Genomic DNA, 25,144 nt, shown 5'->3' on the forward strand with positions numbered 1-25,144 from the left:
TTTCAAATCATGTATCATAAAATCAATTATGATTCAATAATATCTTTATTTCATATAGAACTTATGAAAGTATATTATTATAGAGGTAAATACTTTACAATTTGACTTTGTAATTCATGGTATGTACTATATCATAAAAAGGAGATATGATAAGATAAAAATGGATCTCATTTACTAGGCTGGTATAGATCAATGCAACGCATGTACTTAAATCGCTGACAAGCACTGGGGAATACTGGAAAAATCCATCCAATTGTCACATGAAACATTAATTATTAAAAGAATTTACTTGTATGTTGTAGACAGGGAACTGAGTAAAGCCTCAGATCTGATCGGACAGGCGACGTTCATTATTCATAAGATTCACTCTTTCGAAAGGTTCATAATTCAATAGTTTCATGATCACGATAGTTCCCGCGAAAAGCGTTCATTAATCCAATATGAACTCTTGGTCTTTCTGACCATTTGATGCCAACAATTATACAATTTTTACACAAGTGCGCCAGGAGTGTCAATTTGTTTGTCATTACAAATGTTCACTATATTGATTATTATGTCGCTGCATATGTACTTCAGATAATTAACAGATTTACATGTACATTCCATATGGGGCTGAATTCTCAATGGTAATTTAAACTTTCACCATGGTCTTATCAACCATATTACTACAGCTGGTCGAAAGGGTGAAACTCAAAAGTAGCAAAAAGGGTCTAGATACAGGCAATAATACAAAGACCAAAAACCTTCTGGGGAGCGTATATCACAATCGTGTTTCAAAAACATACCTTCTGCTTTTTACTATATTTGGTAAGTGGAGTTTTAGCAGGGGCGGATCCAGGGGGGGGGGGGGTATGGGCTAAGAAATATTCACATAAATGTTCAGATTATGCCATGGAATGTACCATAGGGCATCTTTAGGTTCAACATTTTCTGAGGCCCTTAGTTGGCCGGACCACACGGCATAAAGGTCGCAATTTCATCCCCCCCCCCCCCCTCTTTGGGAAAATCCTGGATCCGCCCCGGCATAGTGATGAGAGTTTAGAGGATAAACCAATGTACATTATCTTATGCAGCAGTCAGTATATCATTTTGGCAGGCTCAAAATCTGATTTCGCTCATTCATGCCATATTGACTCAATATAGGCCTACAACTTCAGATGTTCAAACAAGATATGTAAACAAATGTCGACTACAAATAAAGGGCTTAATCTGAGAATGAAGGACCATCATATTCAGTAACAAAAGGCAAATCACCTTGACAAATAATCAACCACTCCTGATATACTAATCTGGATACAGAATTGTAAAACAGGGATGGATTTTAGCATTTATAAAATGCAAAATAATGCTTTTCTCTCACAAAGATTAAGCATTCCCAAACAGCAATACATTCTCCACATAATAAAAATCACTGTATCAATATATCATAACAATATCATGAATATTCATATTGACACAATCCTGGTAGATTCATTAACATGATTTTCTCAGATTGGATTCAACGTGAAAAATAATATGAAAACTTGTAGTTACCATGAATAGACCTTTCTCTCATTTAACACGTGCCATCCATATGGAGTTTAGATACATCTTTCAGAGTCTTACAGTGTATTTGCATAATAGATGTTTGACATACTCCTGTAGTTGCACATTGTTATGCTGAACTATACATATGAAATAATCAATTGGTATTAAAAATGATGCTCATTCAGGAGTTACAAAAACATGTTATGTATTTTCATCATCCAGAAAATAGTAAATGTTCTAGAAGAATGAATGAATAAGGTTTCTTTCACAAATCGACCACAATGATATCAATTCAACAAATTGTGAGATGAAGTCAATGTCAAGGTCTATGTCATTTCAGAATATAGAGATCGCAATACACCAATAGGCCTACACGTTATACAGGGACCAGTTAGTTTGGAATATCAACATCTTCCTTTGCACTTCATAAACTGACTTGCCTATGATCTTCATTCAATTCCATTTCTCATTTTTTAATGACATAAAGAGCTTGATATCAAGGAATAAATCAACATGAAGATTCAGACAAATTATTTTAAGTAATTCCACTTTGAGGAAAAAGTGGCTAAATATTCACTATGCAATGTTTTAATGCACAATCAACTTCTATTCCAGAAACTGTCCAGCATGACATTTTCACGTCATTTCACGAATTGTTAAGGGCAGCCATTTTCAAAGCAATAAACCTGCATGAATTAGTCAAATTTTGTGTTGTGTCAATTGTGATTCAATTATTTTGTGACATGAAACTTTGGCAAATCAGAACCACTCCTGAAATTCACAAATATTTCATGCATGCAAACGTTTCTCAATTCTGGTTGTACAGTATTCTGGAAATTTTGGACCAGCATAATGCAAAACAAACTTAAATGCTACAAAAGCACCGACACACATATGCATAAATGGGACTACATATTGATCTTCACTCTTCTTGCGGATTACTCAGCAGCTATACAATTCTTATTAAATCTGTTTGGCAGATACTATATATTTGTATCCATACAATGATTTGTGTAAAGTTTGGTAGATTCTGATAGAACTTCATTTGTCATTCAGTACAATCACAATCACCCTTACAACCAATGCAATTTCAATGTGGGGTATACTGCCTCCATGTTGTAACACCCTCATCTAACCATTGGCAGGTGATTCCATATGTGCCTATACAAACATACGATGTCTAACATTTATCCATATATTTCATCCATGAACGAAAAAATGTCTTGATATAACTATAGCTAATGGTTGTGAAACCAGAAAGCACCGTTATTTAATTTTCATACCGAGAGATTTTTATTTGGGAATACAATATGGGAAAAATAGACATATGCAGTGGGATACACATTCCATTAAATCTCTGTAATACTCTATCATTGTCAGCTCCATCTCCATAGAGGGCACTATGTCACACTGTGTAGCTTCTCTAGTTTGTCTAACCTAGCATCCTCCTTCTGGTGCCAGTCTCGTTTCTGCTTGTGCTGTTTGACACTCTCCATCACCTTAGTGTCAATCATCTCACTCGTAAGGACGCCATCCTCAGAAGCAAATGCGGTTGCCTGGACAAAAAGGAAAATAAAAGATGACACAAAATGGTGAGAGATGTAGCCAAGGCCTCCATTTCTTTCTTGCCAATTCAGAGGCATTATGTTGTAAGCACTTAATTTCAAATATTGGGGTAGGCAAGAACAACTTTTGATATTCAATGCTAAGTAGACTTACAAACCACATCTACATATGTACAAGTCCACAAGAGAAAACTTGTCTTAATGCATGCCAGAAAATACATCACTTTGCAATTATAAGTAATATAGAAAAATTATATTTGTTACAAGCAACAAGATTACCAATGAATTTTGTAAGCGCCAAAGGATTTACCTCTCACAAATTGGAAGGCTAATTCCTGCGCCACCTAATTTTCATACCCTTTACAAACGTGAGAAGTGCTCACCGAAGCATGGATTTTTTTCGGACTTTTTGGTGTCATATGTAAGTTGAGTGTATGAGCTTTCCATACATATAAAACTTTTTCCTCAGAATCATATATTTTTTATTCGGCAGCCATTTCAAGAGTGTATATTTTTGGGGGGGACACACTGTACAGCAAACAATGCCTATGCAGTACCCGTTGGTCCCCATGGTCCTCTTTTTCTTAAGTTAATTGAGAGCTGAGTTGATGAGATAACCACCTGCCTGTGACCACATAGGGAGGTCTAATCAATCCAAAGTAATGCAGATAGCCTTTAATGTGTTGTTTATTAGACTTAGTATTAATGTGTAGTTTATTAGAATGCTGAGAACATATTATGAATCATTACCAGAATTTGAGCCTATTTATTTCCATAATCCACTTACCTGCCATGCCACTCCAAGTTTAGCAATCTCTCTTCCAGACAGGCCCTCAGTCATTTCAGCTATCTTACTGCATTTCTCATTGAAGTCAAACGTGCCAATCTTCAGACGTCTACAAATGGGTGCGAAAAATGGGTTCAGAATTATCATAACATCTGTCAAAATTTACATTTCTGGCGGAATTGGGAGACATATAGTGAATTGTGGGCATACATAACAATGAAGTGAATTTGAGACAAATTAAAAGCAAATAAATATATTTTAATAGTTTAAGCAATGATGTGTACAAATTTGGTACATGGGACTACACATATATCACAAATGTGGGCTCACAAAATTACACCCTTCTGTGTATGTGGCAGCACCGTATGTCAATGAATAGCTATTGTAAATGAACAATCAAGAGTCACATTCTGAGTTTTTAATTTTTCACAATACATTAAGTTTCTGTTTACGTGAAGAAAATGTAGTTTAGAGGTATTCTAAGCCAAAAAAAAGCCAAAATATCATTTAAATCCCACAGTGTAGAGAAGGTTTATGAAAGGTTCAAGTATTCTACAAGTGTTATCATATTCTTAATTTTACAGTACATGAATATCTTGTTCTCATGGCACTACCTTTAAACAGTTCTCTTTGTGAAGCCAATGTCAACTCTAACTTTCAAAACGGAAACATAGTCTTAATACATGAATGCCTTCCAGAAGAGTCATGTGAGGGATAGGAATACATAAAAGCATCTACAACAACTATACATGGGACTACACATGAAATAAGAAACCCTACGTCACAACACATACATGGGACTACACATGAATTAAGAAACCCTACATCACAACACATACATGGGACTACACACTTACCTCCTGCCCTGTGAAGCAGGCTGAATGACATACTTATCGAAGTATAACCTGACCATGCGCTCCCTCTCCTCGCGGCCTGGCAGATCAAACCCTACCATCTCATCCAGACGATCGTTGATAGCCCAATCAAACTGCTCTGGCTGGTTACTCGCCAACACTAACATGAATCTAAGGGGAAGGAAGATATTGGTATTGATTACATGACCGGTACAGTGTGGTGATGACACAATCAAACTTACCCCGGTATTAAACTTACTAACATGAATTTAGAGGAAGAAAGTCACCAATACCTCCCCCCCCCCCCCCCCCCCCCCCCCCCCCGGGCCCTCCCCCTACTCAGTAAAGCATAACAATTACAAAGAACAAACAGTGAAACAGAACAGGTCAGCATACAATTTACTTTTGTCTGACTCGGGCTATGACACAAAACTAATCCAATGTGTTTTGAAAATGGAGATTTTGCAAAGAAACACAATCATCAAGTAATATATTCATTACAAATATTAATTTCATAGAAAATAAGACTACTTCATCTTTTAGTTTTTTAAATAAAAACCTTGAGCAAATCTAGAATTAATCTCAATTGCTCTTTTGGGTCAGTCATGGATTTTGTGGAAATTTGATTTGTTTTTTTGTGGCATCTAATTGGTGAAGACCAAATCAATATTTTTCTTTGTTGGTATTGTTTTACAACATACATGAAGGATGGGGTTATTTGTACTGCTAGAAAAAAGTGCTTTGCCTTTCGTCATTGTTTATCTTTCATTCTTATAAGATTTATTAACACAAAACAATATAATCTGTGAAGTTTTTAAAGTTTGAATACAATTAAATAATACTGCCACAAAATAATATATATATATTGAAGAACAGCTACAGAGTAAATCTCCTAAAAATAAACACCAACCGTCAAATTTGTCTGAAAGGCAGGCACTCTAGAGCAAAAAAGAAGGGTGGGGCAGTTGTCTAGTACCCTAAAGGGTATCCTTTTGACTTTCATCAACATCCTCCATTTAACTTTTGGGCTACAAAGAGGCATTTTAACAAGCTACTTACTTGTTCGACTGATCACCAGTACGATACAGAAAGGCATTAAGTGTGCTACGGAGATCCTCACTTATTATTTCCTGCAGCAAACAAAATTACAAAAAGCACAACAAACTTTAAATACATTGACACACATAATTGCTAGATGATTAAAATTTAATTTGATTTGAATGAAACAAAAGTTCATGATTCATTCATGATTACTTCATCTGGTTAACCAATGTTTACTGTCTGTACATATGTAAACGTATTCAAATATGCAATTATATTTTCTTGACAAATCAATATCTATTGCAAGGATACCAAAGGATTTGTATACAGACTCTATTGTACATTTTCCTCTGTATTTTTAATTGGTGTTGTAAGTTTGAATTCATTTTTGTTATGGATTATTGTTATTATCAAACAGGGCCTTATGGAATACCCCACTATTGGTAAAAATGCTCTACCTGTTTAAATATCAGAAAGAAATAAAGATTTTACTTACCGCATTTCTCCTCCTCAGGAATGCATCAGCTTCATCACAGAACAGTAGTAATCTGGAAGTAGAGAAAAGAAAAACAATAACGTTAAATATTAGCTGTGGCATTCATATACCCAAGGGGAAATCAAGATTTAATCAGAATCTTTGGTAGGGACCGTTAAAATAGATTATCCGGGGTAAAACTTTGCTTTTATTCCAAAAATATTAGTCCTATATATTGACACTACTTGAGTTTTAGCAATTTTGGCCACTTTCTCAGCCCAAAACTGATAATTATTATCACCTATGGTCATGGGTTATTCTTCCGATCGTTATTTTCAGCAAAGGAGATTGAATGGAACTTTTCTGCATAAAATTGTTACCTGATCCTAGAAAAAGTGGTCAAGGTAACCCCTATCAACAACAACATGGTCATTTCAGTCCTGATTTGGCTTAAAAATGTCTGTTTGTGTTTAATTTTTGGGGTGGAAATCAGGCCAATTTATAAGTCAGAATCAATTGATGTGCAGGTTTTGACATCAGAATCCAATATACATTCTTACCCTCTTCTGCTTGTAGAAGCCCAGTCAAATAATTTATGTATTGAACTGACTCCCTCCTTCCCCATGGGGGCTACATCACCTCCTGTCATAATGGCAAAGTCCATCCCTGAATGCATGGCAAGTTTCTGTAGTGATACAAATACAAATGAAATACAGATTATAATAATCATAATGATGATGATAATAATAATAAAATGCAGTTCTTGTATAGCACATATCACATACAATGTAATGTCTATATGTCTTTCTCAGGGATGCCAGTTAGAATTGATCAGAGGGTCTGAAAATCACCTAGAATGAGCTATTTTGTACACAAAAAAGCCTAAACTATGGTCTGAAAATAACTTGCCAGGGCCTGAATTCAGGCTATTGCCTGAAAACTGCCATCCATGATTTTTCAAGGACTTTGGACGTTATTACCCTGGCTTTAGCTCTGGCAACCATATATCTAAGGACTAAATCCTGCCACGTACCAAGTTTATGGCACCTACATGTAGGTAGATGGTGGAAAATGCAAATTTACATGTATGTCTACCAAGAATATAGTATAACATAACATCTATATACAGCAAGCATGACAGGTAATCTTATATAAATAAATAAAACATCAATGCCCATCTACAGTATGTCCCACGCCTTTTAGAGTACATATACATGTACCTTAAACCAGAAACTTTTGCAACCAGAAAGTTTTGTGAAATTGTAAGGACTGCTATTTTCATAGCAAGAAAATCAAGAAAGCAAGAAATTGAATGTTATTCTATCATTTTTAATGTGAAACTTGCATGAATCTGGATCACCAACAAAAACAATGAAATTTCCCTGTTTTACAACATAATGGTATCTAAATAATTATGGTTTTGCTGATTGAATAAATAATACAACATCTCTTATCCCTAGCAACCTCACAGTGTATGATACTTCAAATTCATGATCGGCAATTATGAATTAAGAAATAAAAGTTCCTTTCAAAATCTCTTTCACTGCAAAGAGTCAGTAATATGTAATAGAACAAAATGTGGTTGAAGAAAAAAACTTCTGAAAATCAAAAAAACAACAGCACCAACAAAATTAGTGGATTCTTGTATAGCCAATCATGTCTATCAGACTTGACACTCCTGGCATTCAACATCTCACGTTGTTCTTACCTTGGCAAAGAGAGTCTTGCCGGTACCCGGTGGTCCGTGCATGAGTATATTCCTGTACATGCCTTTGTTTGCTTTGGTATTCCTAGTTGTTATGGCGATCTCCCGAAGACGCTCCTCGAGCTTTGGCTACAAAACAGGTCAAAGGTTAAAGAAGGCGTAAGAAGAATGATTTAAAAGAATTACAAGACAAAATGCATCCAATTTTTGTAAGCATTTCAGGCAAAGCTTCCCTACTGTCTCGTGAATTGTCAGTACATTATAGGTTAGTTCTGATCAGGATTTATAGAAGATTTGTTGTATTGAACAAAATGTTGTGGCTTTCTTTGTCAAAATAAAAGTTGAGCAGGGATACAATTTACTTTATTTTACACATACTACACTCAAATAATTCTCCCCCAAAAAGGCTGGCCTCCACACATTCTGCTAATAAAGGGTGTTATTTCAAAGGCATCATTGATAACAAGTCATCTTGCAATATCATATGAAACTAAATGGAGAAGTTTCATTTCCATTTCACATGCATAAGGGGCAGTTACACTGTCATCCAAACACGCCAAAAAATGCCAAACCGGAGCCTGGCCGCGATGTTACCAAGGGCAACTACGCTTTACCGGCAGACATGCCAAGCCCCAAACATTCCAAAACGAAGTGTGATCTTTTGGCGTGTTTTGGCGTGTTTTGGCGTGTTTGGCAAGTATAACCGCTCGCAGTTGTAACATCGCGATGTTAGGCACGTGACTTCCGGCACTTCCGGATTGTTACCCGCGCTCTTTTAAAACACGTTCTTCCCGTGTGATATTTATAGCATTTCCATCGTCGCGCGTGTTATCCGTTCATTCAGCTCCGTTTGTTCCAATTCCGTTAACTCATCCTTTATTCAATCTTCGTTATTCCCGTCTGGCCATATCTGTCTAGTAGTAGTATTTGAGTGTTTTGTTAGATTAATTAATATCACCATGGAAGTGAACAATTCCCATTGGACTGATGATGAGATGAAGTTCTTGATTTCGATGTGGAGGCAGGGAGAGCTCCTCCACCAGACTTCCAAGCGTCCCTGCAAACGTGGGGAAAAGGGCTTCAGAGAAATGACGTCGGCGAATTCTCATAATTCCAATTAACAACGATGATTTTCTTAACCTTCCCATATCGTTTTTACTACTAGATTTCGATTGAATTTGGGAAAACTGAATCAGCAGCCGTAGTCCGTACTTCGTAACTTATCCACTCTTGCCTCAAATACTACACGCGAGATAAACAAAACATATCGCATGCATGCGCATGGGATGTATCGCTATTTAGCTAGCTATATAGATAGCGCTAGCTAAAAATCTTATAGCAGGCCGGGGTCAAAGGTCGGGAAGACTGCACATGCGCATTACCAACCGAAACACGCCAAAACATCGCTGAACAGCTCCGTCGGTGATGTTTCAGCACAAGTGTAACCGGGTGCACGAAACATCGCGACTTTTCAAAATGAGGTATTTGACAGTATAAATGCGCCTATAGTTGGTTTTATCATGAGTAGCCTTGAGGAGAGCAAGTGACAGGGTAATGGCATTATAATTGTAATTGGAACCTTGGGAGTCATTCTGAATTAAAGGATCTGGGGGGTGTTTCACAAAGATCCTAAGTAGAACTTAACACTAAGTTGGACTTAAAAAGTATGGACAGCCATTGGAGCCTTAAAATGAAATATATTCAAAAGCAAAAATTGGAGTATTTTAGACTTTTCATCAATTCCACATCAAGAATATGAAATCTCCCATGATAATAGAAAATATGAAAGATTTGAATCAACATTTTATGCCTTCTAAAAAAAAATTACAAAATGTTTTCAAGGATGCTAATGGCTTCCCATAAATTTTAAGTCCAACTTAGAGATAAGTTCAACTTAGGATCTTTGTGAAACACCCCCCTGTACCCCTTTAGCCCGAAATTATTCATACCCTTACAAAGTTTGAAATATTAGAAGTATGTGAAAAATGGATTTGTCCAAAATTTATTTTTCTTCCAAATGTGTCATCGAAAAGTATTCAACAAAGGCCCTAATTCAAACAGTCCACCTTTCATTCTTGAGTTATGAACACATGAAGCAAAAACACATTAAATTTACAAGGAGTATGAATAAATCAGTTGTTAATTGTAAATAGATAGATACATACACTGTCTGTTTGGAGCCAGAAGGGCTTTCACTTATATGCTTGAACACAGTCAACATTCCTCTGGCTCCAAAAAAATGAAAGCATACATATGTTTAAATATGTCGATGATCTAACCCTCGTTGAGTGTCGTAAAACGAACCAAATTTCAAACATGCAAGAAGCTGTAGAATGTTTATCTTTGTGGGCTGATACTAATAAAATGCAATTGAATCCTGCGAAGTGTATCAAAATGGACATTTGCTTTTCAAGAGTACCAGTCAATCAGTCTTCCATCATTCTCGAAAATTGTGTTCTTTCAACTGTTTCACAGGTGAAATTACTTGGTGTCACGATACAAAACGATTTGAAGTGGGAAGCCCATGTCAGAGATATTGAAAAAAGAGCGAATGCGAAACTATATATGCTCCGTTCTTTAGGGAAGTTCGGTTTTTCACATGAAGATCTGATTACTATTTTTATTGGCTATATTCGCCCAATCCTTGAATATGCCACTCAAGTTTGGAGCGGAGGCCTCACTAGTGCACAAAAACAACGCATAGAAAGAATACAAAAACGTGCATTGAGGATTATCTTTAGAAAGGATTACCATAGTTACGCAAACGCTCTTACTAAATCGAAATTACAAACATTGGAAAGTCGTCGAAATGACTTATGTGTTATCTTCTTTAAAAAAACTCTATCATGCACAAACCAGTTCAAACAATTTATACCCCAAAGAGCACACAATAGAACTTTGCGAAGAACTAACAAGATCCCTGAACCCAGGTGCAAAACTAAACGTATGCAGAATAGCCCAATCCCAGATTTGATACGCTTGTATAACAAAAGTTTTTTATGATTGTATTTTATATACTTTGAAACAAATAGTATATAATTAATTCATAAATTTGAGGTCTGATTTTTTACCAAGTTTGTCAATGTAATTTTTATGACATGAAGAATGAGATGCATATCTATATTTATATTTTAATATCTCTAATGTTCACCTAATAATATTCATATTTGTCTTGCAATGTATCTTTGTATTTTATCAGCATGTACATAATTGTTTTCCCTCTCTGTCCATCTGTCCCCTTTCTCCCCTCTCTCTCTCTCTCTCTCTTTCTCTCTCTCTCTCTCTTTATATCGCTTTCTTTCTCTCTCTCCTGCTTTCCTATCTCTCTTTCTTTTTTAACTCAAATTTTTAAATTGAAATATTGTATAAGATTAATGGTATATACACGCTCTTCATAATTATGTAGATTGTAGTGTGACATCTTGAAATGTATACTTGCTTTTTCCAGCAATTTACTCATGTGCAATTCAGGTACTTTTTACTGTGATATCTCTTGAAATGTATAATTGTCTTCACCATCAATGTTTTATTCATGCACAATTCAGTTACTTGTAACTGCGATACATGGAAATGAATCAAATAATACCATTTATCTATCTATCTATCTATCTAAACCGGTGCCTGTTTCACAAAACTTCTTATCGATAACAAATGCTAAATTCCTACATCAAATTTACTCTCAGCCAATCAAATGCCACGATTTCAGAAGCTTGTAACAGTTATTGTAACTTGTTATTGATAACAAGTTATGTGAAACAGGGTCCAGATGCTGCTTACCTCTAATACAACACCTGCTAGAGCATCCTTGGGATTGTTGAAGATCCTTTTGGTCACTTGGATGGGATGACGGACGGCTTCGATCGGCGTGAGTCTCGACGTTTCTCTGACCAACGACGGCTTGCCTAGACGGGCCTCGATGTAGCGGGCACCGACGCCCGTACCCATCTTGGCTGAATACACACCCAGGGCTAGTAACGTTACTCCTGCTGCCTGTCAAAGAAAAAATAAAGGACTCTTCTTTATCCATTACAGTGCCAACGATTTCAAATCAAATCAAATCATTTATTTTCCACTGTAAAAACAACACATATAAATCAATGACAAATTATTACTGTAATAGTGGTAAGATCATAAAAACCACAATGAGGCTTGTCTGAAATGACCCCTTAACAGATATACAAATAAAAATGAAAAATATTACATATAGGGGTGATAGTGAGCACTAAAAAAAAAATAGGTTTTTTTGTTTTCCCCTCAACCACGCCCCCCTTGACTAAAAAAAAGAAGAAGAGGATTCACGGGGAAAAAATGTCATCTAACAACATTCCCCCCTTTTGATTAAGAAAATTGAGGGCCAAATAGGGCGAAATAGGGAAGAATAGAGAAACTAAGAGGGAAATCGGGAAAATCAGGATAAAATAGGGAAGAAAAAAAAATCTGGTTAAAAAAAAATTTTAAAAAATGATTTTTGATTATTTATTTATTTTTTTTTTTTTTTTTAATATTTTTTTTTTAATCGGGAAGAAGAAAAAAATTGGGAAAAAAATCGGGTTTTTATCAGGCCTGTACATAATGTATACACAAAACAACATTAAGGAGAGAAAGGAAGACAAGAGCAGGAAATATAAACAACAATCTAGTACATTACATATTTGACAGAGATGTGTCATGAATCAAATTGTTGAGTACAATTTTATCTTCTTCCTTTTTGTCTTATCTTGAGATAAAACATTGTTCTATGTTATGTCATTTCACAATTAATTAACACATTTTGAATTTCAAGCAGAAAATCATGCATTTTCTTTTTGTACAAAGATATTAGATGCAGAATAATTATAATAATTCCTCAGAAACTTACTGTGGCTGTTACTCTATCCCAGTCAGATATAAAGCTTCTGAAACCTTCTCCAAGAATATTTCCTGCCGTTCTGAAATAGAAATCACGGAGAAACTGCTACATGTAACTTGGAATTATTAAATAAGAGCTAGACATCTGCTAATACACATAATTGCGCTGGTTTTCAGAACTGTTATAACACTTCACCATTTTGCCTCGCAATCAAAAAAAAAAAAAATTTAAAAATTAAAAAAATTTACTCACGATATTTGACTTTGTTTCCATAAATAGCAATGAAACAAAATGATACTATGTAAAACCCACTCATCCACCTCAAATAAAACTATGTGAAAATAAGAGAAATTTATGTATTTTACATGAACTTGTTACCCAAATCAATCCTTAATAAAGACCTTTTACCTTAAATGAGTTTATCCCTCTATGTTAATGCGAACTAGATAAAGTTTGAAATTCCTGGAATGGTTTGACAGTTACCTTTTTATCACAATACAGATGAACAAACATTTGCCCACTTTAGTTTTAAAATAAGATGATAATTAACTTGTCACTTTCATTTATCTTGCCTTTGCCTGTGCTATTAATTTTACTTGATAATTCCAGTAAACCTAGAGATTACATATTATAAACAAAATATCAGGAACTATATTCTTTCTTTTTCTTATGTCATAAAAGCAAATTTGTAAACAAATGGAAAAATAACTGTAGTTTGCTCAGCATTGTGAGCTTTTACAAATTGGCATCTGGCTAGTATGCTCCCCAAGAAGTGAAGAATGTGCATACATTGTGTGGAGTACAGGATGATGTAAGTAGAAATGAATATGTTATCTTGAAGTTTATGAGTTATATTGTCTTTACAGCTAGATAGCTTAATGAAATATGATGTTTATGACACTAATTTGAGATGATGAAATATGACATGAATGAATCGTTCAAGTGAAAGATTGTACACGTGTATGTAGGTTACGTAATTGTCGTGCACGGTAGTGCGTCTTAATGTACATGTACGTAGTAGTATAATGATATGACCTTGAAGAATGTCAAAGTCACCGTCGGTGAGTTATTATTTGTTGCATGTATTTACCGTAGTCAGATATATAGTGAGAAAGGCATTGTTTGTTTTCCTTTGTTATGATAACAGTTATTAGGATTTTCAGGGTATATTTAATTTGATACATGATATGTTATTTTCATGTCAGTTTATGCAAGATGATTTATTGTTGTTTATCTTTCTATTAAAATTGCAGATTGAACCTTGCCTGCTACAGTCTATAACCAAATTACAGTGCATGGTGTCATTACTATGGGTCTTGGGCAACTAGTTAGTTCGCCAAATCGTCCACCACAACAGTTCAATATCAACTTGTGTGACTGTCATATCCTCCATCATGAGCGTAACCGGCATGGATGGCAGCACAGATCCAGAGGTTACCTTCAAGGACCACAAGTCGGACAGTATTAGACCTGAGGACTCAGCTAGCCAAAGGGGGAGTAGCACCACCTCGGCGAGTTGGAGGATACGGGCGAAGGCTAAGAGAGCTGCCTTAGCCGCAGAAGTAGCAGCTCTTAAAGACCAACAAGAACTTGAGATAGAAGAAATGAAGCTTAAACAACGGAAAGCTGAGCTTCTTCTGAAGACTAGATTAAAGATCGCGGAAGCGGAGGAAACCGTATATAGAGGTACTCGGTCCATAGAACAGAAGACTGAGCCTTCCAAGTCTGAACCTTCACAACAAGGTTCATCAACTCCTGCTAGAATGAAGCCAGCAAGTGAAAACCAGATACTGACCAGTCAAGATGAAAAGATAACTGGTAAGATGGACTCTGACATCTTACATCATCTACAGCAAGGACAGAGACAACATCAACAGCTGTTGGAAGCCATCACAATTTCAAGTACCAACATTATGTCTTTTGATGGTAACCCGTTGAATTTCTTTGAGTTCATACGATCATTTGATAGTGTCATCGGAAATTCATCATTGGACAATAACGCCAAGCTGCTCAAGTTGTATCATCTTTGTACGGGAGCTGCCAAAGACATAATCCAATGTTGTCTCATGATGCATCAAGATGATGGGTACTTTCATGCCAGAACGCTTCTGATGGATCGCTTTGGAAGTGACCATAAGATCAGTGACGCCTGGATTAGGAAGGTCACGGAAGGTCCAGTTATTCAGAGCAATCCTAAACATCTGAGGGATTTCGCTGATCAGCTAAAGACCTGTGCTGAAACTTTGATGGCCCTTGGGATGCTTCACGAGATGAGCAGCAGAAGTGAGCTGGTGAAGGTCATTGAACGTTTGCCATTCCATCTGAAGAGCCGATGGTTGCGTTTCGTAAAGACCATCAGGGATAGTGGCAGACAGCCTAACATCCAGCATGCAGTTGAATTCATCACCGGTGCAGCTGATGAACTCAATGATCCTGTATTTGGAGCCTTACTTATGGGTGGACCAAAGAATCTAGGAAATGCAAGGAGTGTAAAGGAAAGATCTGTGTCAGGTAGAGGTCAGGCAAGCATGTTTACTACCTCTGTGAATTCATCGACCAAGAACTGCATCATGTGTCAGGACAGCCATGACCTTTTCGGCTGCCAGGAATTTAAAGCCATGGAGCCTGATGAACGCTTTGATTTTGCCTTCAAGAACAGGCTATGTTTCAATTGCTTGTTACCTGGTCATGTATCCTCAAAGTGCATCCTTAATAGGACCTGCTCAGTCAAGGGGTGCAATCAAAGGCATACCAAGTTCCTCCATACCGGGAGAAGGATGAGACCATCTTCAGGAAATCCTACACCTTGGAGAACAAGAAGGGAATCGAATGACTCATCAACTCAGACTGACTATGATGTAGCATCTCATGCTAGTTCCAATGCCACGAGGGCCGGAGGTTGCAGAGTAGCCCTTCCAATAATTCCGGTTACTGTCAGTGCTGCAGATGGTGGACAAAGCATTGAGACCTTAGCTTTGCTGGACCCTGGTTCTACGAACTCATTCTGTCTGCAAGAATTAATAGATGTGCTCCAGACAAAGGGGAAAAAGAAAGTCATTCAGGTCTCAACACTGGAAAGCCCTAAAAGAGCAATGGAATGCGAAGCCGTCAAGTTGAGGGTTAAAGGTTCCACAGCAGACAAGATGATAGAGGCTGAATTTCTAACTCGTCCCAGCCTGAACATCAGTACTGCAAACATGGCCAGGGAGGAAGATATTTCGAAATATCAACATCTTTGTGGTATTGATCTTCCAGTCACGGGGAAGAATCAAGTAACCATACTGATTGGACAAGATGTGCCTGAAGCCCTGATGCCACTTGAAATCAAAGCAGGTAAACCTGGTGAAGTTTATGCTGTCAAGACAATACTTGGATGGACGTTAAATGGTCCACTTGGAAATGGAAGTAGTTTACAGAGTTTTCAAGCCTCGTCTAGCTTCATCTCTGATGATGGTAACATGCTCCTGGAAGAACAAGTTCACAAATTTTGGAAGCTAGAAGGGACAGAATACCTTCATGATGATGAAAAGAGCATGTCCATCAATGATCAGAAAGCCTTGAAGACCTGGCAGGAAGGAGTTTGCAGAGATGGTGATCACTATCAACTTCCCATTCCATTTCGGAAGAGGCCTGAAGATCTGCAGTGGTTGAAACTCAAAGGAAAAACCCAGACAGAGCAAGAGCTGAGGGACTTCAAAAGGATCAGTTACGACGACATGCAGAAAGCAGAGAAGAGAATTTTGCATTACGTGCAAAAACGTTTCTTCCAGAAGGAGATTGAATCATTGACCGATTCAGATGGTAAAGTGACAAAGACAAGTCAACTCTACAAGCTGGACCCTAAGATAGACGAGGGTCTTCTTAGAGTTGGAGGAAGATTGGAGAGATCAGCTCTACCATTAGAAGCTAAACACCCAGTCGTCTTACCCAAGGGAAGTCACGTGTCAGATCTGATCTTGAGAGATGTTCATGTAAAGGCAGGGCATAGTGGAAGAAATTATGTCCTTTCTGTGCTTCGTGAGAAGTATTGGATGCTTGGAGCAGGAGCAGCTATCAGGAGCATGATTAGCAGATGTGTCATGTGCAGGCGGCAAAGAGGGAAGATGATGAGTCAGAAGATGGCTGACCTGCCTGAGAATAGACTGTTACCTGACGAGCCTCCATTTTCCAAGGTTGGCATTGACTATTTCGGCCCCTTTGAGGTTAAAAGGGGTCGCAGCATGGAGAAGAGATATGGAGTCATGTTTACATGTCTTACCACACGCGCCATTCATTTGGAAGTCGCTCATTCTTTGGATACGGACTCTTGTATCAGTGCCATTCGTCGTTTCATCGCTCGCACGGGCAATATCAAGGAGATGCTCTCAGATAATGGCACTAATCTTGTGGGCGCTGAGAGAGAGCTGAAAAGAGAAACAGATGGATGGAACAAAGCTCAAATCAGCGCAGACCTGCTCCAGAAAGGCATCAAATGGACTTTCAACCCACCCACTGCTTCCCATTTTGGAGGAGTCTGGGAAAGGCAGATTGGGACTGTGAGAAAGCTCATACTGGCAGTAACTAAGCAACAGGTGCTCTCAGGTGAAAGTCTGACAACTCTCTTCTGCGAAATTGAGAGCATCGTCAACAACAGGCCTCTAACAAGTGTATCAGATGATGTCAATGATCTTGAGGCCTTGACTCCCAATCACCTACTTCTGCTGAACAGGAAGCCGCAACTGCCACCAACAGTGACGGACAGATCAGATGTATACTCGAGAAGGAGGTGGCGTCAAATACAGTATCTCGCCGACGTATTCTGGAGGCGCTGGTCTAGAGAGTACTTACCGCAGTTGCAAAGAAGAGAAAGATGGGTACCATCGCATCGCAATCTTCAGATTGGTGACTTGGTGCTGGTTGCCGATGCAAACACTCCGCGGAATTCGTGGCTGCTGGGAAGAGTACTTCAAACTTTCCCAGACAAGAAAGGCTTCACCCGTAGTGCGAACATCAAGACAAAGAATAGCGTAATTGTTCGTCCTATCTCGAAATTGTGCCTGATTTTGGAAGGAGATTGTTAATTGCCCTCATTTGGAATTCATGGATCACGTGATGTTTAATCATATAAGAAAGAGAAATTTTGAGATATATAAATTTCATGATCAAGGAGAATTTGTGTCTCAGAGGATGTCGTCGCAGAGATATGATCATATGAAGATCGTTTGTCAGTGATTTTTGATTGGAAATCAGAAGGATCCAATTAGAGCAGAAATGTTATTATCATGAAATGTGATGTCATGATATCGCCAACATTTATTTTACATGAAAGTGTCAAAATGTGACAATTCCTATTCACCGCGAGGATAGAAATTTGTTGAGTTATGAATCGTCTAGTGATCTGGAACTCTCCGACGATTCAGATTTAGTCACCATAGCAACCTAATAGTGACTGATAACTGAGAATTGAGAAACTGAACGGCTTACAAGAAGAGGACATAAACTGATACATTTATAGAACAATGACTGTCTGCAATTCAAAGACTCATGAACTAATGAACATTAGTGTATTACACTTGAAGTTATGGAGTAATTTGCAAATTTTCACTCGATTTGTTATTTTTCCAGTGTAAAATGTAAACATGGCATTTAGCAGCATTTAAGTTGCAGTAAATGTACAGTTGTAGCTTCAGTGATTATCAGATTACTGTATATACAATTATGTAAATGTATTGCTTCATTTAACATTCTGGTTTAAGATGGAATTTATTCCAGAATTGGTTTGCATATCATTTTCTTGGTAGTATAGTGGTAAAGTTGTAAAAGATTATTTCATATATTCAGACACAGAAAATGTGAGTTGTGTGTAGAAAGGTTCTACTAGTTGTCTGTTGATTAATGCAATATATGCAAATTTTTATTTGAAAGTATGCCTGCTTATCAGGAATTAAGCATATTTGGAAATTTATCCTTCCTCATGTCAAGGCACATGTAGTATACATGTAGTTTGCCTTTTAGTACAGTGTTCCAAATACAAAGGGTATTAAATTAGGAAAGGTCAAGAGTTCAGCTCATGTGAAGCTCGAGTAGAAAGTTACTTACAAACATAAATGTGTGTTTACGGTACAGTCTAGTTGTTGGTTGTATGTTTAACTTGACACATCACTCTCAGATCTCCCATCGTCTGAGTCAGTAGGAGGATTTAGTTTTGGATTAAAACATTTTTAGTGTCATTCCTGGTGTCGGGAATTATAGTGAGGAAGCAGCGTGGTTGCTTACAGTTATCTTTGGAGTCGTCGATGTTTACCAAAATGATTCTAAATTCTGACAAGGAATGTTGGGAGTTCTGATAGGGTTGTCATGGTGATGTTGAGAAGGATATTTGCTTTACATGTATGTAGTGCATTTGATATACACTTGGGGCATTTTATGCAAATGTCAAAGCTTTTGAAATTACTTAGTTGTTTGCTGAAAAGAAACTCTTCAGATATTTTATGTTGATATTAATGGTCAAGATCATTGAATAGGTTAAGGGTGATTAGTTATTTAAAGGTGTGAAGAAAAAAAAGGTCACTTGAACAGTATAAGAAGTTGAAGAATTTAAAGGAACAATGATTTATTGCAAGTAGCAATTGTGGATAGACTTAATTTTGAAATGTTTCAAATGAACAAAGTATTGTTAAATGTTCAGAAAGGCTTCTCATTTAAGAGGGCCGGAATGTGGAGTACAGGATGACGTTTTGCTTTAAGCCGATTCTTGTGATGTCACAGGCGTCGCTTTGTAGAAAGTGTATGGATTAGGTCGCTTGAGGGCGTACTGGATTTTGTGTGTTACTGATTTTCCACGTCATGGGATAGTTGCCTCCCAGAGTTGCCTAAGTTTTCGTTTAATTTTGTGATACAAGCCCAATGATGTAAGTAGAAATGAATATGTTATCTTGAAGTTTATGAGTTATATTGTCTTTACAGCTAGATAGCTTAATGAAATATGATGTTTATGACACTAATTTGAGATGATGAAATATGACATGAATGAATCGTTCAAGTGAAAGATTGTACACGTGTATGTAGGTTACGTAATTGTCGTGCACGGTAGTGCGTCTTAATGTACATGTACGTAGTAGTATAATGATATGACCTTGAAGAATGTCAAAGTCACCGTCGGTGAGTTATTATTTGTTGCATGTATTTACCGTAGTCAGATATATAGTGAGAAAGGCATTGTTTGTTTTCCTTTGTTATGATAACAGTTATTAGGATTTTCAGGGTATATTTAATTTGATACATGATATGTTATTTTCATGTCAGTTTATGCAAGATGATTTATTGTTGTTTATCTTTCTATTAAAATTGCAGATTGAACCTTGCCTGCTACAGTCTATAACCAAATTACAGTGCATGGTGTCATTACTATGGGTCTTGGGCAACTAGTTAGTTCGCCAAATCGTCCACCACACATTGTATGTAGGAAAGCCTGAATCCGATGAGCAAGGTAATAATATATGTAAAGCCCTTAACACATTGACAATGAATTAAATGCTACATAAACCCAGAATACCTTTATTTATAGAATGCCTGCAAATTGTATGCCTTTTAGTTTTTCCAGTGATTTAAGAACATTCATCTTACTCAGGGGTGATAGTGAGCCCACCTTGAGTAAAAAAAAAAAGAAAGAAAAGAAGAGGATTTGGGGGGGGGGGGGGGAATGGCATCTCACAACATCCCCCCCCCCCCCTTTTGAGTAAGAAAAATTGGGAAATAATAGGGAAAATAGGGGAAGAATAGAGAAAATAAGGGGAAAATCAGGAAAATTAAGATAAAATCGGGAAGAAGAAAAAATAGGGTAAAAAAAAAATCAGGTTTTTATCAGGCCTGCTTACTTGATTGACTGCAGTACTGTTTCCCTGTACTCTGCTGCTTCAAGTCTGATCTGATCCTTCCTAATATCTTTATTTTCTCTCTCTATCTGAGCTTTCCCTCTCAATTCGGCTTCGATCTTCTTCATGTCGTTCTTCAACCTCAATTCTGCTTCATAATCCATCGATGCTATCAAGTGAAGAACAATGTAATAGTGATTATGTGTAATTGAGCAGATAAAGCGCAAAGACAAAAGTCCACATAGAGCTGATTATACATTGTCTCATATCCATGAAATTTTGCTTGAAAGAAATGAACATAAAATGATGTGGATAATTCATAATGTACACTTGCTCATTATTTTGGGTGGTATGAGACTGCTTTATACTAATTGGTTCAGGTGAGAGGTGATTCTTTGCTTCTAGTCAAAGAGACTTTATATAAACTAAAATTGAACCCATTCAACAAAACTTGGTATTCATATAAAATGCACCGCAATGGGTATCCGTTTCATCAACTGCACAGCCTCACTTTATATGATGCTGTAAACTGCCCAAAGAAACTGTGGTGACAAACTAAGATGCCATACACACTTTTACTTCCTTTTCTCTTTCTCTTACTTTTATCTTTTTTCAAACACATGGAAAGGGTGAGTGTAATTATGAGCCTTTTGTTGTGTGCAACTCTTTTCGTCCACCCCCAATTTTTTGTTCTTTTTCATATAACATAAATTTTACATTCATGATGTGTAAGTAATTTAAGGCGGTTTTCTCTTTGTCAAGTACGAAAAGGATTCATGTAATCTTACATCGTTTCATAGACTCCTGCTTCCTGACAGACTCCTCCTGCTTGGCAAGGTTATCTTCATTCATCCTTTTCTAAATTGGAAAATCAAATAAGTATCATCACATTATTCTTTTCTGTGGTTCTCTCTGTCTCTCTACTTCCTTTATCTTGTTTGTTGTTAATAATTTGATTGGTTATGCCCCTCACTGAAACTATGCCACTAGTTTATGGCATGAAACTTTCTCAAATCTGGACAACTCACAAACTCTAAAGAGGTTTCATGAGGGAAAAAGTTTCTGGTTTTTATAGGAAGACAACTGATCTAGCCATGAGAGGTTAAACCTTTCCAGACCTTCATGAGTGAACAATTCTTTATAATGTGGACTTTATATAACATGCTGCTTGAAAGATACTGTATGCTCTAAAGATGGACACGACAAACTATATCAACTTTTTAATATAAAAGGTTATACTGAGATTTCATGACATAACCTTAATTTTTTTTTTTTTTTTTTTTTTCTTTTTTAAGCACGAAACATTTAAGTCATAATAATACTTTGGTACAAACTGTACTGTAATAGCCAGGTGATAAATATTTCTAATTTCAAACAAGGAAATCTAGTTAACGGTCCTAACAAAGGTACATGCATATGAAGTCTCCTATAATTAATTTGAGTTGTGCTTTTTTTCAGCAAATGTGATTTCCGGCAGTCATTTGTTTGCATACAGGTTTTATATACTTCATGATAAACAACCTTTCAGCTAGTTTCAAAACTAGAACAAAAAAACTCAGAACAAAATGTTAATTAAAATTTAAAAAAACAGTGCTTATAAGCACTTACCACTGAAGCCTGTAAGCGTTAAAGAAGATTAAAAACAGTGTAAAGGAGCCTATAAATCACCTGTTGCGATAACTGATCATCATATCTTTTCCTTGCTAGCTGGTCCTGGTACTGAGCCCTCCTTTGATGTTCCTGGGTCTCCTGGGACATGGTCTTTCTCTTCTCCTCTTGCTGGACCCTAGACTGATCCAGCTTCATCTGCTCCACAGCTCCTTCATACTCCTGTCAAAACAAGCAAGTTTTCATTACAAAAAGTACCATTTTATACTGCTGTAAAAATCAGTTCATTTATTTCTCCTCAACAAACCTTGTAAGAGGTTTAATTAATCTTTAGTCTTAGTCTTTAATAAAAAGACATCAAAAAGGAACACAAGATAAGATAAGAAATGAAGTACCAAAAATAATAAACAAACTTACAAAAGAGCCTAATATTGAATGTAATATAAAAACAATTTATACCTTGATCTTTGTTTGCTGCTCCATCTGCTTAGTCTGTTCTTGCATCTTAGCTAGGTCTAATGCTCCTCTAGCATTGGCTGTTCAGAAGGGAAAAACGTTGCAATGAGGATTCAAGTTCAACCATAATAAAACTCCCAAGTGGGCATAAATGTGTATGGTAAACTTTGAACAAAACAGATTTGAATTCAATAGAACAAGTAATATGATGCAATAAAAAATAAATTGCTGTACATAGTATCTGATTGATCAAACACATACAAATCTGTGATTGTCTCTTCATCGATATGAAAGTTCTAGCAGTGACAAGCACCGGTCCAAAAAAAATTTACTTCCTCTTAACACTTTTCTCTAGTACAATCCCATTTTTTCATGACTGCCTTGAATGTGTTTCACTTCATCTGACATTATATACATCCCCTCTATTCAAGACATCTTTTGATCTTCCTTTATCTCCAACAAAGGGACACAAATATGACAGCATGGAGAGTTGCAATTTCAGAAGGTGATACTCAATCATATGAATGAGGTGTCATATGAAAGAGCAGAATAATCCCCATATTTCCAAAGGGTGTCATTTCGGATTTCTAAAAATATCTCAGATCCTCATTATATGGTAGAAGACTTCACACAGACGCGCGCCCGCCCGCAACCCACCATCGGTGTGCACTTGTATTGTGCAGCGGTTTGCCGTAAAAGTTAAAAACCTGTGAATCTAGATCTAGACTAGATCTACTAATATCAATGTTTTTCCGAAAAATACTCCAAAAATAACAAGAAAATTTACACGAAACAGGTAATAAACATAACGATTTTTAACTCATGATCTTTATTTAAACATATGATGAATATTTACTTCATTTTCGATTTTGGGTACCGGTATGTTTTAGTGTTTTATTAGGGTGTCTGAACGATTTTTCAATTTTCAATTTGGGATCGTTTTTCACCATTTTTGTTTGATATTTGAATTAAAAATGTAATCAGAATAATACATTTCAAATTTCAAGTCTCGCCGATGTTTCTATCAAAAGATACAGCCCCTTCAAAATGCTGAAATATTCATAGCATTTTGCTCAGAATCGACGAAAAAGACGTACACGCAGAGTTATGTTGTTTTGCTAAATTTAGCCAAACAGCTGTATCGCGCGATATGCAAGCGTATGCATATCGTACGCAAGTTGCTCAGCCAATGCGCGACTTGCAAGCTTGAGCCACGCTGTCTCCGCGATATGTGCCATTGACTAGTATGGGTGGCCGTTCCCGCTATAGAACCCGGAAGTGAATACACGTTGTAGTCAATGGCAATATCGCGGAGACAATCTCCGCGATATTGCCATTGACTACAACGTGTATTCACTTCCGGGTTCTATGGCGAGAATCGGCCACCCATACTTTCATTCACTATAAGCGCACATGTTACGATGTAACCATGGTTTGGACTGAGCGGAGCTCACGCCTCCCTAATTAGCTGATTCCAAAAATGTGGGAAGGGTATTTTCAAACTGTTATAACAAATGATCCCTTGGCCAGTTGGGGCTAGCGAAAAAAAAAGCATCTGGATATTATCCTTACGTCTAGCCCTGCTTAAGCCGCGGGGCGGCAGCTCAGGAAAGTGGCAAATTTTGGAGCTAGGATGCAAACAACATTTCAATCGCTGTTTTGACCAAGATATTTTTAGAATTCTGGGGGTGGCCCCCGATGGGGAATATGGAGAAAAACCTGCTCTTTCATATGACACCTCATTTATTGAGTTTCACCTTCAGGATCATTTGTTATAAAGGTTTGAATTTAAATTTTTTTCATAAAATCATTGACCAATTTTGGATGGTCGCGCAATGCACGTAGACCACATAGGGAAGCGTACAATCTCTATGGGAAGGGTTTTAGCACACAACATTGGGTGCGCGATCAGACACCCTAGTTTTATCTCCACATTGGAGTTACGGGTCAAAATGACTAAAATTTTGGTTAGGTTTCTGAACTAGCGCCCAATATTCTTATCCCTGATATATTAAAGAGTTCCTTTACTTATAATTAATCTTATAACAAAATTAGATCATCCTGTTATCAAGGACAGGAATCGCCCACAAAATGACAACGTTCTTCGAAATAAAAAGTTCAACACGCACCCGACAAATCGAGCTCCCGGGCAGCCTTGGCCGCCCGCTCCAGGCCCGACGGATCGAAGTTGCTGAAGTTGTCGTAGCCACCTCCTTTTCCTCCTCCTTTTCCACTATCCCCTTTTCCATCTTTCCCTCCTCCTGTTGGAGCTGCTGCCCCTCCATCTTGTAAAACTGGAAGTTGTGGGGCCTCTGCCAGAGGCTGATCCTTCTTTATCCCAAACAGCCACGACATTTTAAAAGATTCTAGTTGAAATTTCTTCGCTGATGTAATGCACGTGTATTGGGAAATAAGCCGGTATGG

At 37.1% G+C, this 25,144-nt stretch overlaps 1 protein-coding gene and 1 long non-coding RNA gene across 2 annotated transcripts; one reads left to right on the forward strand and one right to left on the reverse strand.

Moving 5' to 3' along the window:
• LOC115918692 (ATPase family AAA domain-containing protein 3-B-like) lies at nucleotides 1-25,144 on the reverse strand. The gene is made up of 14 exons (XM_030987104.1): nucleotides 24,850-25,144; nucleotides 22,724-22,800; nucleotides 22,325-22,486; nucleotides 21,445-21,514; nucleotides 20,660-20,825; nucleotides 12,813-12,882; nucleotides 11,732-11,944; nucleotides 7,958-8,083; nucleotides 6,810-6,934; nucleotides 6,271-6,322; nucleotides 5,793-5,863; nucleotides 4,737-4,904; nucleotides 3,880-3,988; nucleotides 1-3,083 (listed from the first exon to the last, which is right to left on the reverse strand). The coding sequence occupies exons 1-14, from the start codon at nucleotides 25,073-25,075 to the stop codon at nucleotides 2,928-2,930; spliced, it is 1,791 nt and encodes a 596-aa protein (XP_030842964.1). The 5' UTR covers nucleotides 25,076-25,144; the 3' UTR covers nucleotides 1-2,927.
• Nucleotides 19,186-20,168, forward strand: LOC115924587. The gene is made up of 2 exons (XR_004064376.1): nucleotides 19,186-19,693; nucleotides 20,136-20,168. It is a non-coding gene; the product is annotated as an uncharacterized LOC115924587 (long non-coding RNA).

The sequence above is a fragment of the Strongylocentrotus purpuratus genome, unplaced genomic scaffold (genome assembly GCF_000002235.5).
Source record: "Strongylocentrotus purpuratus isolate Spur 01 unplaced genomic scaffold, Spur_5.0 spur5_scaffold_16, whole genome shotgun sequence".
Classification (NCBI taxonomy): Eukaryota; Metazoa; Echinodermata; class Echinoidea; order Camarodonta; family Strongylocentrotidae; genus Strongylocentrotus; species Strongylocentrotus purpuratus.

Excerpts from the sequence above, each read along its gene's own strand:
- LOC115918692 (XM_030987104.1), bottom strand. The coding sequence starts at position 25,075 with ATGTCGTGGCTGTTTGGGATAAAGAAGGATCAGCCTCTGGCAGAGGCC. Across the intron at positions 20,826-21,444 it reads GCAGGAGTCTATGAAACGAT|CATCGATGGATTATGAAGCA; the intron begins GTAAGATTACAT and ends TTCACTTGATAG. Across the intron at positions 12,883-20,659 it reads ACAGTACTGCAGTCAATCAA|AACGGCAGGAAATATTCTTG; the intron begins GTAAGCAGGCCT and ends TTTCTATTTCAG.